This window comes from Balaenoptera physalus (assembly GCF_965194825.1).
Source record: "Balaenoptera physalus genome assembly, chromosome: 5".
NCBI classification, from domain to species: domain Eukaryota; kingdom Metazoa; phylum Chordata; class Mammalia; order Artiodactyla; family Balaenopteridae; genus Balaenoptera; species Balaenoptera physalus.
In genome coordinates this window covers 130,271,067-130,287,978 of record NC_138884.1, presented here as the reverse complement: position 1 = coordinate 130,287,978, position 16,912 = coordinate 130,271,067, and the positions used below count along the sequence as shown (strand labels likewise).

The following is a 16,912-nucleotide window of genomic DNA, read 5'->3' as shown; positions in this document are numbered from 1 at the left end:
GGCGCCTCACCACTCCAGTGGAGAGACTGGGAAGCTCTCCGAATAGAAGGGAGTTCCCCGTGCTAGGAGCAACGGAGGGAAACTCTTCTGGCAGTTATGTCTGGAGGAAGAGGTTTCCAGAAGCTCTTTTTGTGGGTAGCCTGTATAATTTAGCACAGACTCTGGCACGATCGGTATGATTTTTTTACAAAGTCTTTTTGCTTCCTTCTGGTCTAAGGTTCTTTGTGGTAAAATTTTGCAGAGACATTCAGAAATGATGACTTGAGGAATCAGCATGATGCCAGTTTTTTCCTCACAGCTGCATAGTGGCCTTTGATAAAGAGAGACTTATAATAACTGAATTCCTCAGGCAAAGAGACCAGCAGTGCAAAGGCCGGCTGGATTATAATTCACGGAGGAAACGTTTGACCCAGTGATATAAGAGAATCTGTTATTTTTGCCATATTTGATTATTTAAAATTTTGGGGGTATCTTTTCTCCAGAGAATACACCTGTCACACAGCCAGAAGCCTTCCAATTTCGTTTTCCATGTGTTGACAAGTTTCTTATAACACAGGATTTAAGTTACCTTCAGGGCAAGCAGTATTAGTAACTTTCAGAATAATATATTGTTTCTTATTTCAGTCACGTATTCTATTTAAATACTATACTTCACAAGTTAGGTGTGGCTATAAAAGCTTAAGATCTGCAGACCTATTTCAGCAACAGAAAATTTTGTTGATGTGTTAGAAATAAGTGACATCCATATACCATTGCCAGTTACAAAGACTTTGAAACTAGGTAAACCAATGTTGATGTACATTATTTTCCTGAACTCACCTAAAAGGCTAAGTAAAAAAATAATGTTCTTCATTCATATGTAAACATGTTAATACGGTACTTGGTTGCAATTGGAAACTACAGAGGAAATTTTAAAATTAATGATCTTCAAACAGTATTAATTTGCTATGATTGCATTAATACTCAGCATAACAGGATGGAGTTAGAAACTTACCTTTCTGATGATGAAATACTATGTGAAACTTCAATCTGCCAAATGTAAGAAGAAAGAAACAGTGGGCAGAGAGGAGACCTTATGGAGACCCCAATTCAGTAGGGAATTACATCATTGGTTGTGTATGCTTCCCTTTGTACTGAGAGGTCACCAAGACATCAGCACTCAACTGTGATGTTTATTTGAAATAACATTTTCTATGGAAAAAGTTGGTTCTTGCCTCTGTACTAAATAATTAGTAAGACATTACAATTATTATTATTATTATCATTATTTTTACTCTCTGCATAGTATCAGAGAGTTTATAGAAAATGATCACTTAAACTAAGTTCCTCCTTACTCATTTGGAATGGCATATTAAGAAGGTGATCCCCTCCCCCCCTTTTAATAATAGTTCAGTAACTATTTTATTTTAGTAAGGGAAAAGGGAAACCAGTAGAACAAATTGAGTGGCTCTGACAAACAAGAGCATTGGTATTGCTTTTTGGTTAATTACTGAATCTTTTAAATATTATCATTTCTGTGGATTAAAAATTTGTGGATGAGCTAGGCTGTGGTTATAAATAGGCTAAGCCTCAAAATATCTGCCAGGTTCAGAGAAACTGTCTGTAAAAGCAGGGTCTTATCTTATAGCCCTCTCTGCATAGGGGATATCTTTGGAGAATCATATAACTCTGTCTTCTCTTAGACACAGTCATTTGGATCAAACTGGAGCATCTGACCTCAGGATAACTATTTAGTTGACCTTGGCCAGTCAAGTTTTCTGCCCAGTTCTAGAGGAGTTGGAGGTGGATTGGGAGGGGACATGAAAGAGAAGAAGGAGAAGGAGAAAGAGAAGAAGAAGTGGAAGAGGAAGGGGAAGGAGAAGGAGAAGGGGAAGGGGAAGGAGAAGGGGAAGGGGAAGAAGAAGGGGAAGGAGAGAGAAAGATGGAGAGTTCTGCTTGTTCTGGAGGTGCTGCTAAGCCTAGTGGGAAGTGTAACTAGAGAGTGAGCCAGACTGAGTCAGCTGGAGGTAGAATCAAGGACATTGGAAACAAAGTCCTGAGTTTTTTTACCTCCACCACTTCATGGATTCATGAAATTGATTAAGATCAATCACTTCTCTCTTGTGTGTAAAATGGGGTTAGTGACATTTACTTTGCAGGGCTGTTATGGTAGGGCTGTTAGGGCTTTAAGATAATGGATAGGAAGAACCTATCCAGTCCAGTTTCTGGCATATACTAGGCTCAATACATGGAAATAATTATCCTTCTTGGTTTCTTCCTCTCACTTTAATTCAGCTTCATGTTACTTTTCCATACCTGTTCCATGAACAGCACCTGACTTTTGGGGTGAGAGGACCACTGATTAACTCTTTGGCTTTTCTTTTTATAACATCACTCACTGTAGTCCCAACAACTTCTAGCTTTCTTCTAATTAAAGAATTTTATGACTTTTCTCTGCTACTGCATACAAGTCTTTGGTGTCGTCATTCAAAACCAAGGGACTAAGGAAAATTTAATGTGCAGACTTTTTCAGGTTTCAGCGTCATCTTTCATGGCACTATTGCTACTGTGGAATCAATGCTATGGAGAGGATGGTTTCAGTGCAAGATTCCAACAACCCCACTCCAGATTTTATTTTTAAGGATTTTTTCTTTTCTTTTTTCTTTGAGTCACAGCAAATATTGGGTTGGCCAAAAGATTCATTTGCTTTTTTTCCATAAGATGGCTCAAGTAGCACTTAGTTGTCTTTCACTTCATTCAAAACAGTTTTCTTAGATTGTATGAGACAGCTGTCATATCAGCGTGCATTTAAAAAAAGACATCAAAATTGATGAATTTTTGTGTAGCCATTTTAATATTGAAGATGGAAGAATAAAAGCAACATTTTCAGCATATCATGCCTTATTATTTCAAGAAAGGTAAAAACACAACCGAAACACAAAAAAAGATTTGTGCAGTATATGGAGAAGGTGCTGTGACTGATCAAACGTGTCCAAAGTGGTTTGCGAAGTTTCGTGCTGGAGATTTCTTGCTGGACGATGCTCCACAGTTGGGAACACCAGTTGAAGTTGATAGTGATCAAATCAAGACATTAACTGAGAACAATCAACATTATACCACACGAGAGATAGCCGACATACTCAAAATATCCAAAATCAAGCGTTGAAAATCATTTGCACCAGCTTGGTTTTGTTCATTGCTTTGATGTTTGGGTTCCACATAAGTTAAGCGAAAAAAAACCTTCTTGACCTTACTTCCGCGTGCAATTCTCTACTTAAATGAAATGAAAACGTTCCATTTTTATAACAAATTGTGACCGGCAATGAAAAGTGGATACTGTACAACAATGTGGAACAGAAGAGATCATGGGGCAAGTGAAATGAACAACCACCAACCACACTAAAGGCCGGTCTTCATCCAAAGAAGGTGATGTTGTGCATATGGCGGGATTGAAAGGGAGTCCTCCATTATGAGCTCCTTCCGGAAAACTGAACAATTAATTCCAACAACTACTGCTCCCAATGAGACCAACTGAAAGCAGCACTCGATGAAAAGCGTCCAGAATCAGTCAACAGAAAACACATTATCTTCCATCAGGATAACGCAAGACCGCATGTTTCTTTGATGACCAGGCAAAAACTGTTACAGCTTGGCTGGGAAGTTCTGATTCATTCACCATATTCACCAGACATTGCACCTTCGGATTTCCACTTATTTAGGTCTTTACAAAATTCTCTTAATGCAAAAAATTTCAATTCCCTGGAAGACTTGTAAAAGGCACCCACCTGGAACAGTTCTTTGCTCAGAAAGATAAAAAGTTTTGGGAAGATGGAATTATGAAGTTGCCTGAAAAATGGCAGAAGGTAGTGGAACAAAATGGTGAATATGTTGTTCAATAAAGTTCTTGGTGAAAATGAAAAATGTGTCTTTTATTTTACTTAAAAACTGAAGGCACTTTTTGGCCAAACCAATACATCTTTATTCTTTTCTGCTCGGGAAATTTGGTTTTATATTCATTCACTACAAGTCCTTCTGACTCTCAGGAAACTAAAGATAAATAAACCTCAGTATTTTTTACTGTCAGGCTTTTAATCTACCATGACAGTTGGAAACAGTCATTAATAATTGAGACAATCAAAAGATTTTACAGTATGTGTGGTAAAATAATTATTTATTATAGAATTATAGAATTAAGTCTTCCCCTGTAATGAAAAACAAGGACTGCAACAGTACACAAGTTTGAATTCAATAACTAGAGCTTGCTTTAGGCATATCAATGAAAAAAGTTTCCTCCAAAAGCACATTTGAAAATAAGGAGAAATGTATTAGGAGTCATTTCTCTTGTCTCAAGATAGTGCAATATTTTCTATAGTAAGTAAATCAGGTGCATGGTAGTACTTTAATGTCAATATTTTGATTCTCTTATTTTTTTAAGACTGGATTTAAACTCTTGATATAAAGCAGAATTTTAATTTCCCTTTTTTCAAAGACAATATTGAAAGGTCACTTTCTAGCTTTAAAAGTTTTAAGAAATGACTCATCGTACCACTACTGTCTTACAGGCTTCAAAATCAAATTTCCGGTCAGTATGGTGCATTTTCATCGGGCAAGCATATATGCTTTTTTATGTGTTGTAAGAGAGATTATTATTAAGAGCTTTTTGTTGCTGTTTTCTATGATTTAGGTGGTAGATCTTCAGAAAACTCCAACAAATAGATAAAGAGAACATTGCATGCTTTAATGAAATTTACTGTTTGTATTAGTTGTAACAAAATCTCTGATAGAGATTCATAAAAGATCTAGAAAGTTTTTCATTTTATTAATCTCAGATTTATCATCACAAACTAATTTATTTTTATCACTGCTTCCTAATTAGTAAAGATGCCTACATTCGGAAAGTTGAGCATTCTCAAGCTGACAACTTCGTTCCCCAGACACATAGCAGCAATCAAAAGGGAGCTATGCCAAAGCAAGGGTCATCAGTGAATGAGGCTTGCGTCAGACCAAGTCCAGAAAACATTTCTTCTTCTCTCTAGTGATCAAAAACTGTGGAAACTTTTGTGCCCAAAGAGACATGGCAGAGCATTTGACGGAGGAGCCAGGGTGGCTTGAGGGCCAGGGCTGAAAAGCTGTGTGTGACAAAGGACTGAGCGCCCTGGGGAAAGTGCCATGGCCACCCTCTGGATTGTGGTCTGGTTCCAGCTGGGCCCAGTGGACCTGGTCTGGCCTTATTTTAGCACTGGCTTAAACGATTCCAGGAGAACCTACTTAGTCCAGATTCTTTGAGGAACAACAGTTGGAGTCTAGGCTCACCGTTGACTAATTTGAAAATCTCAGATTAGCCTCAGAATAGACTTCTAATCAAGACATATTTATTGAATCCCTATTACATGTTTCAAGGCCATCTAATTTCAAATTTCCCCCAAACAAACTTTGTTTATTTATTAATTCATATCCACCTACAGGAAGTTAGATATCTTTAATGGTAGGTCAAAGAGATCATAACTCAAAGAATGATTAAGGCATTGTTCCTCTCACCCCGGCAAAGCTACCTACCCTTCAGTTAAAAAAAAAAGAAGATCATTTATTTATTCTGTTCTTTAAAATCTCCAAATATTGCTATTACATGATTTGCTTCATAATGCTTTTTCAAAAACCTTTTTCTAAACTTTAATAAAATTCTCCTACTTAGGAAATTAGGAACTGTTTGTGTTCCAAAGCTTTCCTTAGTGCGGAAGACACAGGAATCATTTCCACGTGTGTTGCTAAAAACAAGACAACAGGCTCCAAATGGAGTCCCTTATGCTAAACTCTCCATCACCAAACTGAGACTTAATTACAATTTCGGCTCTTCTAGAAATGGAAGCTTAAGCCAGCCAACTGGGAGGTGCCTATTCAGCATTAGTTAGGTAATGTGCCTAACAGACTCCCACCATCCCCTAAGAGAAAGATACCTTGCAATAGCCACTCCACTTTTTGCCTGGTATAACTTCCTTGTTCCTGCTCCCTTCTACCCGTAAAAGCCTTTCACTTTGTATAGCTCCTCAGAGCTCCTATCTGCCAGATTGGATGCTGTCTAAACCGTGACTTGTTGAATAAAGCCAATAAGATCTTTAAAATGTATTCAGCTGAGTTTTTAAAAATAGTGTGGTCTTTAATTTTGTCAAAATTATTATTATTATTACTATTAGTTTATCAGAAACATCAAATATTTATTGGGAACATCAAATAGTTCCTGAGAAAAGAACCCAGAGTAGAAAATTATCAAAAATATCAAGAGAAATGAGTAGAGAGCACTCAGTTCCTCTTGAAAGATGAAACATCCTTCTAAAGTTCTTTCTGAGCGCCACTGCGATACCTACTAACTTCCATTAAAAGCACTAAAAGAAAACTTATGGTGTTATTTCACGGCCGTGATTCCAGATTCCACTGTTCGGTCATTCCCTCTTATCTCCCCCATCTCCATTGCTCTATGTCTGAAAATCTGGAATTGGTCTGGTGGTTTTCAAGGTAGAGAGGACTCAGGAAGAGCTCATCTTTGGAAGTGTAAGAATTTCCCAGGGATTAGGACACCAGAACAGAACTAGTTTCTACTGGATTTAAATATTACAATTGTCCACGACAAATTTTGAGTTAACTTGAAATGGATTAGCTGCAGGCTGCGTATACCCGCTTTCTCTGAACGTGAATCTACATATTTATTGGTCCCCTATGTGTTCGAACCTCTGAAACAAGCACGAAATAAACCAAAGATGCATAACTCAGATGTAAAAGGACTAAAATTTCCTTGACTCTAGGGATTGTTCTCAGTAGTTAGGCAGTAAGTATGCCTTCGGTCTAGAACTTCTAAAGTTGTTTTGGAGGATGGCCCCAGCTCGGTCAAGGCCCATTTCGTTTTGCATCTGAAGAGTGCAAAATTCGCCGACTGGGAGTACAAGCTCCGAGACTCAAAACCCAGAGCTGGTCAAGGGCGGGTCCGCACGCGGCTGCGCGGGGCGCACGGTGCGGGCGGGTCCTTCGGCTCCGCGGCCTCCGGGTTCGAAGCTCCGGGGTCAGCCCTGCCCCGGGCTCCACGCCCGGGAGCGGGTCCGAGCCGCTAACTTCGGGCCAATCAGCGCGCGGCGTCCCCGCGCCCGCAGCGTCCCGGCGCCCGCAGCGCCCGGGCCCGCGCCCCCCACGCCCCCGCGCCAGCAATGGCAGCTGCGGCCTCGGCGGCTCCGGGCCGAGCTAGACCCGGGACGAGGAGGGGCTGAGCCGCGGGGGATCCTGGAATCGGCGGGGAGGTGGGGATTCTGGGAGGAAAACTCCATTTCCTCCTTCCCCGCCGGCCTCTCCCCTCCACCCCGGCACCCCAAATTTCCATGTGTCGCCTCCCGGGCGCAGAGCGCCGGTGTTAAACGAGGCGGCGGCCGCGGCTGGGAAAATGCTGGGCATGTACGTGCCGGACAGGTTCTCCCTGAAGTCCTCCCGGGTTCAGGACGGGATGGGGCTCTACACGGCCCGCAGAGTGAGAAAGGTGGGTGACCCGGCGGCGGCCTGCGCGCCTCTGCTCCCGCCGCGCGCCCTGCGCCTCCCGGGCTCGCCCCTCCGCCGGGCCGGGGGCTCCGCGGGCTTCACTCGCGTCGCCCCTCGCCGGGCCGGCCGGGAGCCCCGCGGGGAGGCTAGGGCGGCGGGGGCGGCCTTCGCCCGCCGCGCCTCGCGAGCGGGCAGCGCCACGTAGGTGTCGGCGGGGCGCGCTCTGCAGCCGGCCGGTCCAGAGGCGGAACTGCCGCCGGCCGCCCTGCGGCAAGATGTCTTTCCTCCCCTGCAGGAAGTGAGTCGGGATGGAGCCTCCCTCTTCCTCGGCTCCGGGAGTGGGCAGAGGCACGCGTGGGCGGGTGTCTTCCCAGGCGCGCACGAGCTCCATCGCCGCCTTTCTTCCTGTAGGGAATGCCTCACTTTCCCTGTGGGGATTGGGGGGAGCTGCCCAGAGCGCAGCTCAACGCAGGCCTTAGCATGTCATTCAGACACCCCGCAGTTCTTTCCTTCCTTCCAAAATGTGTAATGTGAATCCTGGGAGGTGCCAGCTAGACAATGCTTGAATCGTTCAACTTTTTTCTCAGCTTTTCTGGATTTTCCTCGGATCTTTCCTTACAGAGATTTAGAGACACGTGAGTAGGACCAGCACATGGCAGTGGCCCTAAGGGAACGGCCTGGAAATGTTGGATGTTGAAAGCAAAGGCCTAGGAGGAGAGATTACTGGACAATACCAGGTCTTTGGGTTCGATGAGACCTGTGTTATAGCCGTTTCGCAGGATGTGTAAAATCTGAAATCACGGAGGCAGTGGTGAAATGCCCAGGGTCATGAGAGCCAGCGTTTACTGAGCAGATACTTGGTGCTAGGGCCCACGCTTGCTGCGTTACCTCTGTTAGTAACTTCACTGGCACAGTACTCCCGTGAGAACAGTCTTAATCCTCTTGTAGGAGAGGAGAAAGCAGAAGTACTTGGAGGTTAAATTTCCTGCTGAGTTAGTGAGTTAGGTTTCAGACCCATCGCTTCTTAGTCCAAAGCTCATGTCCTTCCCAGATCTGTTTCTGCTAGCTTCCCAGCACCCCTCACCCCCACTGTGTAGGGGGGAGGTTTGGGCAGGAGCAGGCTTGTTCAGTTAAGGTGGGCTAACAAGAGGTTCACAAGATGCACCGGAGACACCAGGATGTCTTTCATCTGAGTATGAGTCTTTCCCCACCCCCTCACCTAAGGAGCAGGTGAAGAAAGGTGCACAGGTGCTTCAGAAGGCCTTCATTGACAGCAGGGTCTGTAAGTATCTACCAGGGTAAAATTGGAAACAATAAACCCCGTATTTACTCCTTCGAATGGGAGTTTGGGAGAATGCTCCAAGGAGAAAAGCAGGTGTAAACACTTGATCTGAATAGATGTTTTTGCCAAAAGGGTAAATGTTAAAATCAACATTCTTTCAAAGCAGAAGTTGAGATTCTGCTTTTAATTTTCTCACAAGATATGAAAATTCCCAAATGGAGTTTTCTTGAAGGTCTCAGGACTAAATATAAGTACTTAAAAATTAAACACAGTTCTTAAACATTAGTTTGTTTTATGTTATTAACAGTAATATAGTAAAAATTGTACAAATATTAGAATTATTAAATTATCCTTATTTTTTGCCTTATATTATTTAGGTTTTTAGAAACAGCTGGCCGATGTATGTTCTTTTGATATTTTTATTAATTCCAAATTCTTTTTCCATGAAATAAGTTATTTGGAAGTTTTAAATTATTTTGGGGTGTAGAATGAACAGCTTCCAAAATCATATATTTCTGCATTTTATTATTGCAGTACTTATAGATACTTATCTTTTCCTGGTTTGTGTAACTTCAACATGTAAAATGCATGGTTTCATCCAGGTCACATCTAGAATGCTTACCTATAGTTCAAGTGAATATGCAGATGTTTGCAATAAATCCAAATGACATAGTGATATAGTTTAGTTGTGATCACAAGATAATCATAAGGTCATTGATCACTGACAGGTTCATTGATGCCAGAAATGACCCTGAAGTAGGCTTCAGCTCCTTTGCCTTCCAGAAGATGAGGACAAAGCAGAAGCTGAATAGCAGATTTTAGCTATACTGTAAAGCTACAGCTGAATATCAGTGCATCCCTTACCAGTTTGCATATAGTTTCTGGATGCTTAAATATTTTTGAAGTTACCTTGTACTAGCTTTAACTCTAGCCATTAATCAAAGGGTTTGAGAAAAAGTATTTCAGCAGCTCTATTAAGGACCTCAGTTAAAAGTTTTTATGTTCTCTATTCTAAACAAATTTTGGAATGTATCACAGAAGTTTTATCACACTTTTATAATACGTATGCTTGTATAACAATTCTGTTTTTCAAAAACAGTTGCAACTCAAGTCATCTATTGATTTCAGTTCAGAGAATCTAATCCAGAGCTGTACTGAGGTTGGGGGATTTTGCTAGACCCTCTACCCCCGCTACATTCACCATATTGATTGGGGATTCCCTTACCAGTGGGATCCCTAATCCCTTTCTAGACCCACCCCTTTTTGTGCGGAGTCTCCTAGAGTGGGATCCCTGCAGCAGAGTCACCTAATTCCCTGGCTCCACCTTAGTCCCACTCGGTGTTTCCTTGGCAGTTGTCCTTTTTTGTAGGCCTGGTGCTGCTGCTGCTTTTTTTTTTTTTTTTTTTTTCTTCTATAAAATCTACAAAATGACAAGAAGAAGAAATGGGAAAGACTTCTTTTTCTTTTCTTGCCATTATGGAAAGTCCTTTCCTTTTCTTGCCATTATGGAAATTTAGAGATTGCACGAAGAGAGGGTCGTCTGGTAGATATTTCTGTGTGAGCCATTATTCTTGGAGAAAGAATGGATGAGAGTCTGCTGGAAAGCCCTAGAGTAGAAAAAGGAGGCCTGAGTTCATTCACATTTATACGCATTGCAATTTGCTAATGATAAGATAAAAAATAATACAAAATACTAAATTTAACACTTTAGCATGCCAGACCCTGTTCTAAGTGCTTGCAATGTGTTATCTCATGAGCACAGTTTAATGTTGTAAAAAAGATGTGGAATTCTAGGTTACTATGCAGATTAAAATTAATGTTACGTACTCAAAGCTAATATAGGATGTATACATACAATGAAAACTTATGTAAACATCTCACTACATTACATTTTTTATATCATGACCATATTTTTCATTGCCAGCTTATATGATTAACCAGGCGGTGGTGTGTTTGACATTGTGTTTGAACTCAAAGTGGAGAGGTAAACCGTAAGATTTCTTTGAGCTCTCAGATTCTGTGATTTTATGGAAAGGGTTAAGGTGGCAAATATACCACTACCAGTCTTCGTTTCCTTGAGGTTTGTTGTAGGCTGTTGGTTTTTCTTCCCCTCTGACTTTCAGTCATTTAGTCTTTTCAATTGTGGCAGGTACTGTGCTAGGCCTTGGGGATACAGATGTGTGCAAAACAAGACAAGGTCTTTGTCCACATGGAGCTTGTGTTCTTGTGTGGGGAGAGACGTAGCAAACAGGTAAAGAAAGGGAAGATTTCTAAGACAGTTGCAGCCTGTGTTAAGTGAAAGAAGTAAACGGGGTGATGCATTAGAGAGTGAATGGAGGGGGGCCTCCTGGCGGGGCATTGATGAGGCTCAGGTCCCTTGATACACACCAGCCACAGGGAATTGACCCCACTGGGGTAGCTCAGTTCCTGGCTTCCTTCCCTCTCATCCCTGTGCCTTTTTGCCTTAGGGACTCCTGAGTGGCATCCTGTGCCCTTGAACCCTAGGGCAGTCTCCCACTACACTTTGTTCTTCTCTTGAACAAATGCAGGTTCCTAGTTCAAACTTGCCAAATACCCTGGGATCTTATCCACAGCTTCTTTTCAGGGCACAACTTATTGGCAGCACGGGGGCATTAGTTTCCTATTGCTGATTCCAAACTATCACACATTTAGTGGCTTAAAACAATACAGGTTTATTATTTTATGGTTCTGGAGAATATAAATCTAAGATGGGTAGGCAGGGCTGGTTCCTTCTGGAGGCTCTAAAGAGAGAGTTTACTTTCTTGGCTTTTATAGTTTTCTGGAGGCTGCCCACGTTCCTTGGCTCATGACCCCACATCATTCTGACTTCAGCTTTTGTCATCACATCTCCTTCTCTGACTCTGACCCTCCTGCTTCCTCTTACAAGGACCCTTGTGATTAGATTGGGTCCACCCAGATAATGCAGAGTAATCTCCCCAGCTCAAGGTCCCTAATGTAATCCCTTCTGCAGAGTCCCTTTTACCATGTAAGGTATCATACAGATTCTAGGGGTTAGGATGTAAACGTTTTCCGTGGGCCGTTATACATCCTACCACAGCTCCAAAGTATAATTCTTCCTTGTCTACATTATGTGGAACATTTTACAGTGCATCCTTCCTCACATACTGGTCCCAATAAAATGTACGCATTACAGATCTACCATGTTGATGACTCTTCTGCCTTGTTTTCAGTGTTGATTCTAGCAGAGGTCAACAAGGTTGGCATTCATGCAGTAAAGCCTGGGTGAGTGGTCCCCTTATAAAGAGGAAGAGAAAGTATGTACATGAGAAGTAGAATAGGAAGTAATAGATTCTGATGGTGTTCTGAATGATGGTGTTTAAAAGAACTTCAGAGGGAATCCAGCTTGCACCTTCTAATCTTACAGATGAAGACATCGAAGCCCAGAGAAGCTTCGCCTGGCATCTTGCTGCTCACAGCTGTATTGCAAGCTCCTATTCCTTCCACAGTACCATCTCCCTCTCCCTCTCCTTCACACCAAGGCAGGCACCTTGATTCTCTTTGAGGGATTTGTGGCAAAGGCATTTGATGAGGTAAAATCCCAAGAGAAAAATAACTGAAATAAGGGTTTAAATCTGAGTTTGTGAAAATACAAGAAGCTAAAAAAAAGAGGCAAGTTGTATAGGGTTAGAAAAACATACGGGAAAGAGAAAACCCCCAAAGAAAAGTAAGTAAAAGCATAGAGGAAGAATCACCATGCATAAATTTTAATACAAGAAGACTAGATTTTGTGGAAGAAGGTGTTTTGTTGATCCACTCAGAAGGTGACTCTTCTGAAGAAATAATGGGTCTTTATACTCTGGCTAAAATTCTGCCAGTAGATGTTTGTTTACAGTTCCTGGTGGCTGGTGATAGCTAATCTGGAAACATAATCAGAGGGAAAATAATCACCATCGATGCCTGCCATATGTGCTATCTCTTTTCTATGTTCACACATTTACACTCGACAAGAGTGACTCAATGCAGCTTTGTATTTCCTGGTGTTATGACAGATTCAGATTTTGTTTTTTGTGTGTGATTATGACAGCTACAGTTAATTCTTTCAACAAATATTTATTGAGCAATTGCAGTTGTTAGGCACTGGGCTAGTTGCTAGTGACAGAAGGGTGAGTGACAGAATAGTCACTGGATGTGTTACACAGTTTGTATTTAAGCCCTACAACAAGTCTGCGAGGTGGCCATTGTTGTCCTTGTTTTATAGATGAGGACACTGATTGTGAGGAAGGTTATATCACAAGGGGATTAATCAGAATTGGAACTCACATTCTTCCATACATCCCTTTCACTAAAAAAAAAAAAAAAAAAAATTGTTTTTCTCCATACTGATAAAATGCTATATCCATGAGCATTTCCATGAGTACAGACACATACCTATTCACACACTTTTAAAAAGTTATTTTACAAAAAGGAGAAAAGAGTATCATTCAGCAGTATCTCATAGAAATCCCTCTAGGTAATCTGCTTTGGCTCTAATTTATTATTTTTAATAACTGAACATATTCTATGCGGAGGATATGACATAATTTTCATTTCTTTGGTCTTGTTTTACACAGTTATTAAGTAAATGTTTATTACCAAGATTTGTACCAGCTGTTTGGAATACAGTAGTGAACAAAACAGAAATTCTGGCTCTTGCAGAGCTTGCATTTTCGTGAGAGAAGAAAATTAACAATGAACGATTAGAAAAGTCTTATACTGTGTTAAAATGTGATAAATGCTGTAGAAAAAAAGAAGAAGTAGAGCTGGGTATTGTTGACTTGGCAGACTGTATGCGTTTGTGGGAGGATGTTTTTCTACATAGGTGGTTGGTCCAGTTAATCCTCACTAGCCGGGCAATTTGGGCAATGACTTAAAGGATGGGAGGAAAGTAGCCAAACATTTCTAGTGCAAGAACATTCTAGGCAGCAGTTAGAGTAAAGGCCCTAAGATGGGCGTTTGCCTGTTGTGTTCCAGGAATAAGGAGGCTGGTGAGGCTGGAACGGACTTACCGAGGGGCCGAGTACTAGGGGAGGAGGTCAGAGAGAGAGTGAGGAGAAGGGTACCAGGCCTACATTTCTTAGGGCCTTTTGGGGCATTGTAAAGCCATTGGCTTTACTTTGAGTGAAATGGGGAGCCACTGCAGGGTTTTGAGCAGAGGAGTTACATGATCTGACTTGAGTTTATCAGGATCACCCTGATTGCTGTGTGGAGAATAGTTGACCAGAGGGTGAATGTGTAAACTGGGAGACTTATTAGGATTCTTTTTTTTTTTAAAAAATTAAATATTTTTTATGATTGCGAAAAAAAGGAAATAGATGTAAATTTAACAAAACATTTACAGTACTTGTATGCAGAAAATTATACAACACTGATGAAAGAAATAAAAGAAGATCTAAACAAAAGTAGAGACATACGATGCTCATGGATTGGAAGATTCAACATGGGAAAGATGTTAATTCTCCCCAAAGAGATACATGGGTTTAACACAATTCTTATCACAATCCCAGCCATATTTTTTTTGTAGATTGAGAAAAGATTATTTTAAAATTTACATGGGATGGCAAAGAAACTAGAATATCTATATTAGTTTTCGAGGGCTGCATAACAGAATACCACAAACTGTGAGTGGCTTAAACAATAGAAATTTATTGTCTCAGTTCTGGAGATTAGAAATCTGAGATCAGGGTGTCAGCTGGGTTAGCTCCTTCTGCAGGCTATGAGAGGAAATCTGTTTCATGGCCCTCCTCTAACTTCTGGTGATGTTTTTTGGCTTGTAGAAGCATCACTCCAATCTTTGCCTTCATCTTCACATGGTGTTCTTTTCCTGTATGTGTGTCTTCGAATTTCCCCGTTTTGTAAGGACACTAGCCATTGGGTTAGGGACCATTCTAATGATTCTTAATTTGATTACTTCTGCAAAGACCCTGTCTCAAAAAACAGTCACATTCTTAGGTTCTGGGGGTTAGGACTGGAATAGATCTTTTTTGGAGGGGAAAGAATGTGACTCAGAACAATAGCCAAAACAATTTTGAAAAAGAATGAAGTGTGAGTAATCAGTCTACTCCATTTCAGTATTTACTGTATAGCTATAGTAATCAAGACTGTATGGTATTGGTTGAGATATAAACATATAAGTCAACATAAGAAAAGAGAATCCAAACATAGATCCTTCTTTTGCAATAATCCACGTGAGAGGTGATGGTGTCTTAGACCAAGATGGTGGCAGTGTTGGAAGTGTAGTTTGAAGATAGAATCTGCTGATGAGATAGGTGGAAGAAAGGGAAGATGATTCCAAGGGTTTTAGCCTGAGAAATTGGGAGGATTGGTTTGTCAGCCAGCAACTGAGATAGGGGAAGATTTTGGTGCAACAGGTTTAAATGGGGAAGATCTGCAGTTTGGTTTAAGGCATGTTGATTTTGACAAGTCTGTTAGACAACAGATATCAAAAAGGCAGTGAGATATAGTTGTTATACCGGCAATTCCTCCTTCCCATCCTTTATGCCATCATTTTCATCTATTTTGTGTGCTATAAACCTTACAGTACATTTTTACTATTTTCCCTTTATACCATCAGTTACCTTCTAGAACAATTAAAAAATAAGGCAAATTGTGTTATTTACCTTGATTTTCATTTCTGGAGCTCTTCATTTCTTTGTTTTGAGTTACATTTCTGTCTGGTGTCATATTCTCGTACCATATTCTTTGAGCATTTCTTGTATCACAGGTCTGCTGGCAATGAATTTTCTCAGCTTTTGTTTTTCTAAAAAAAGTATTTTGCTTTATTGTTTGAAAGATATCTTCTCTAGGTTGACAGGTTTTTTTTTTTTCTCATTGAAGATATCACTTGTTCTTTTTTTTAGTTTACGAAGTTTCTGACAAGAAGTCTGCTGTAAGTTACATTCTTCACGCATAATCTTTTTTCCCCTATCAAGGTTTTTCTCGTTTTCTTTGCATTTTAACAGTTTGAATATGATGTCTTTAAATTTTTTTAAAAAAACTTGCTTTTTTATTTTATATGTGGTTTGATGTCTTTTATCATTTTTGGAAAATCCTTAGCCATTTTCTCTTCAAATATTACTTCTGGCATAAGCTTTCTCTCTTCTGGGACTCCAATTACATGTATGTCAGACCAATTGATGTGATATTGTCTCACAGCTCTTACATTCTTTGTTCTTCTTTTTCTTTTTTTCTTTTCCCACTTTGTGTTTGTTTAGGTAATTTTTGTTGCCTTAATCTTCAAGTTTACTGCTGCTTTTCTCAGCTGTGTTAAGTTACTTGGAGAGTCTGTCAAAGGAATTCATTTTTGAAACCATGATTTTTATATCTAGCATTTTCACTGGATTCTCTCTTATAGGCTCCATGTCTTAGCTGATATTTCCCCTATGTTCTTGCATGTTATCTGCCTTTTCTAGTACATTCTGTAACAAATTAACCATAGTTATTGTTAAAGTCCTTGTCTGATAGTTCTAATGTCTGTGTCATTTCTGCATCTGATTCTGCTGATTGCTCTGTTTCTTCAGAATTTGCTGTTTTTTTCCCTTGTTTCCTTGTATGTTTTTATTTTTGTATTTTTGACTGAATGCCAGTGTCATGTGTGAAACAATCAGAGTGTGGTAAATAGTCTTTATGTTTGGAAATATGCACATGTTTTATTTTGTCAGCCTGTTTAGTGTGGGAGTTTGGGTCAACCGAGTTAGGAGATAAGGTGGGTTTGCATTATGTTGTTGTTTTTGTTACTTTCAGTGCACCACAGGCTTCAGATCCTTCTAGAGCTGCCTTGTGATGAGGGTGGTGGCTGGGATGCTCCGGGTGTTTCTCAGTGTCTCTCTTCTGCTCTCAGCCTTCTCCTGTCCCTGGGTGCCTGCACCATAGCGGGGTTCTCTCGCCAAGTTGCCATGCTCTCGTCCTTCCCCCATAGTAGACCGCTGTGTTATTCGAGGTCTGTGTTCTCTCTGTTCTCTGTCTTGGTCCAGCTTCACTCTTATCTAGGGTTTATCAGCCTGAGCTCTGGGAGTTGGGTTTCCATAGCATTCCTACCTCTCTTTCCCGTAGGAGCCAAACTTTTGTCTTGTATCAGTGATTGGTTCTTTTGTGGGAGAGTGTTTCCTGTACCTCACC

General features: G+C 40.8%; 1 protein-coding gene and 1 long non-coding RNA gene across 3 annotated transcripts in view; one reads left to right on the top strand and one right to left on the bottom strand.

The window, feature by feature from the left end:
* LOC309661398 overlaps positions 1-16,912 on the bottom strand; it is a 461,885-nt gene that overhangs the window by 92,887 nt on the left and 352,086 nt on the right. The gene's annotated exons all lie outside the window — the stretch shown is intronic.
* Positions 6,998-16,912, top strand: part of PRDM5 (PR/SET domain 5) — a 219,351-nt gene continuing 209,436 nt past the window's right edge. Inside the window, exon 1 of one of the 2 annotated variants that reach the window (XM_082462852.1) lies at positions 6,998-7,495. In XM_082462852.1, coding sequence (XP_082318978.1) covers positions 7,403-7,495 — 93 coding nt within the window. In that variant the 5' untranslated portion in view covers positions 6,998-7,402. Of the gene's footprint in view, positions 7,496-7,818; positions 8,777-16,912 lie in introns of those variants that run through there. The other variant, XM_082462853.1, reaches the window with a different exon arrangement.